General features: G+C 33.1%; 1 protein-coding gene across 1 annotated transcript; it reads right to left on the reverse strand.

Moving 5' to 3' along the window:
• Positions 1–1,438: 1,438 nt before the first annotated feature.
• On the reverse strand, positions 1,439–2,332 carry LOC110732590. Its single transcript, XM_021912552.1, has one exon. The coding sequence runs from the start codon at positions 2,330–2,332 to the stop codon at positions 1,439–1,441; it is 894 nt and encodes a 297-aa protein (XP_021768244.1).
• Positions 2,333–2,789: the final 457 nt, after the last annotated feature.

The raw sequence follows: 2,789 nt of genomic DNA on the forward strand, positions 1-2,789 counted from the left end.
TTCTTCCTAAAAAAGTGATTAGGGAAATCCATACGATTTGCAGATCTTTTCTCTGGACAGGTAATTTGAATGTGTCCAGGAAAGCTTGGGTTTTTTGGCATGACATGTGTATGCCTAGAGCTGCAGGAGGTTGGAATGTCAAAGACATGGAATGTTGGAATAAAGCTGCTATTGGCAAGCTTCTTTGGGCCATCACTTGTAAGAAAGATAAGCTCTGGGTAAGATGGGTGGACAATTACTATATTAAAGGCAAGAATCTGAATGATTTTCAATGTCCTGCTAATATATCTTGGCCTCTTAAGAAGATTTTTGATTGCTATCCTTTGGTTGAGAACATTGGTGGCTGGAATGCCACCCTTAGAGGTGGCTCTTACTCTATTAAGGTGGTCTATCAGCATCTTCATGGCTCCTTCCCTAAGGCTCCTTGGAGAAGAGTTATTTGTAATAACAATGCTACTCCCAAAAGTATTCTTACTTCCTAGCTTGCAATATGGAGGAGGCTTCCTACTCTAGATCGATTATTTGAATGGAAGATTACTCCTGATGCTATTTGTACTATGTGCAGACAAACTACAGAATCTGTTGAACACTTATTTTTTCAATGCCATTTCTCTGCTCAAATTTAGGGCAAGGTTCTTCAACTTTTGCAGATTGACAGAAGGGCTGCTGGCTTTTCTTGTGAGTTGACTTGGGCTATGAGATACAGTAAGAGATGCACCGGTAAACACAAGGTTTATTTGATGCTTTTTGTTGAGTGTATCTATGCTGTGTGGATTCAAAGAAATGATTTGATTTTCAATCAGAATGGAAGGAATATCGAGGTTATCTTTAAAGACATTTGTTTTAAAGTTGCTAGCAGATGTTCTATTGACCATAAAAATTTATTGCCAGATTTGTTTTTTAGCTAATTGGCTAGTTTGTTCAAGGTGGTTTTTGTTTTCCTGTTGTTTGTATTGGGTCTGCTTGTGGAAAGTTGTTTTCAGTTGCTGAGGTTTATTTTGTTGTTACATTTTGGGGTTTTCCCAGTTTGTTGAGGTATTGTGGCCTTGTTTCTCTTGGTAATTAAAAAAAAATTATATCTTAATTGCCAAAAAAAAATAAATTTTATCTTTAGTAATCTGGGGAAAATTCCATCTTTCTTTGTTCATTTGATCTAGGTCTTTATCTTCAATTGAATACTCAGCTCTTTTTAGTTGACCTATAGTCATTTTACTTTTATCCTCATCATCATCTGATTCTAAATTCTCTAATACTTCCCCTTCCATCATATTATTTATTTCTTCATAATTTTCATCTTCAAACTTACTGTCTTCAGGTTCTTCATTATACTCATTTTCTTCTTCTATTATTTCTACTATTCCTTTAATATTACTTAAAGCCAAATCTAAAACCTCATCTTTTGGTATTTCTATGTAGTCCCAACTACCTAAGGCTTCCATTAGTTTATGATTAGCTTTCTTACATTCATTAGCATAGTGTAGGAGAAACACTTGCATGTTTTCTTTTTCTTAGGACAATATGTTGCCTTTTTGAAAAACCTACTGGGTTTTCTGTATTTATGTTTATAGTACTTCTTCCTATAGGCTTCTTCTCTTGATCTGTCAAATTTATTTTTCTTAAAATTCTTCCTCCTATTATAGTTTTTTCTTTCACATCCATAGTTATTTAGGAAATCCCAACAAGTGAGAAATTGTCTATTCATTTGTTGAGTTCCTGCAACCTCTCTACATTTCTTTTCAATCCATTTTCTTAGAAAAACAATTCTATTACCTAGGGCATCCCTAGCAAAGAATTTCTCTTTCCATTCTTGATATTTTTCACTAATTTTTTCATTAAGAGGACTTGGTAATCTATCATAGAACATTCCAAGATTTGTTTCATTTTCACCAATTTTACAATAATATGTTTCAAATTCCATAATGTAATTATCAACATATTTCATATTACAGATGGACAAATTACTTAACTTTCTTTGATATTCCATTCGTTTTTCATTAGTATCAGCTCTAGGACCAATGAATTCTAACTCAATGTATTGACATAACTGTCTAAACATCCTAGTAGGAGATTCACTAGCTCTTAATGTAGTTTTGACTTCTTCATCTATACCATCATACCAGTCTTCTACACAGCCATAAAAACTATGTTCAATATAATTTAAGAAATTTTCAGAACTCCATTCAGTGTTTAAATTAAGTACACTACTCATACTCTTCTTCCATTGATCTATAACATATTGTCTATCTCTTACACCATCTAATTTAAACTTATAACCTGTTTGACTTATAGGTTCAAGAGTCACTTCTTCTTGTTTAGGAATCTGGTTAGGCATAACCTTGACACTGAACCAGGTAGTCTTCCTTGGTATGTATCTTGGTCGTGTGCAACTCCCTTCTCCTTGATACCTAGGTCTTTGGATAACATTGTTAACATTATTATTTTCACTCATTCATAATTTCTTCTCCAATATCATTATTATCCATTACCGTTTTACCTAGTTTGTTTTCAATCTTTTGTTGAACAACTTCTATAGGTAGAAAATCTAGATCATCTAACTTCATTAATCCCATTTGTTGATATAAATCTTCTTCTAAAGAAGCATAATTATTTTCTTCTACTTCAGAAGCAATCCCTTTTTCAGAAATTATGTTCATGATTTTATTTAGCTTATCAGGGTCTTCTTCTTTAACAAATAAGATTTGTAATTCTTCAAGCGTTTTCTCCTGAAAATGATGGCTCATCTTTAGTCTCTTTGTTCTTTTCTTTTTCACTAGTGGGTCTTGATTAGG

This window comes from Chenopodium quinoa, unplaced genomic scaffold (assembly GCF_001683475.1).
Source record: "Chenopodium quinoa cultivar QQ74 unplaced genomic scaffold, ASM168347v1, whole genome shotgun sequence".
NCBI classification, from domain to species: Eukaryota; Viridiplantae; Streptophyta; class Magnoliopsida; order Caryophyllales; family Amaranthaceae; genus Chenopodium; species Chenopodium quinoa.

Coding starts and splice junctions, on each gene's coding strand:
- LOC110732590 (XM_021912552.1), bottom strand. CDS start 2,332: ATGCCTAACCAGATTCCTAAACAAGAAGAAGTGACTCTTGAACCTATA.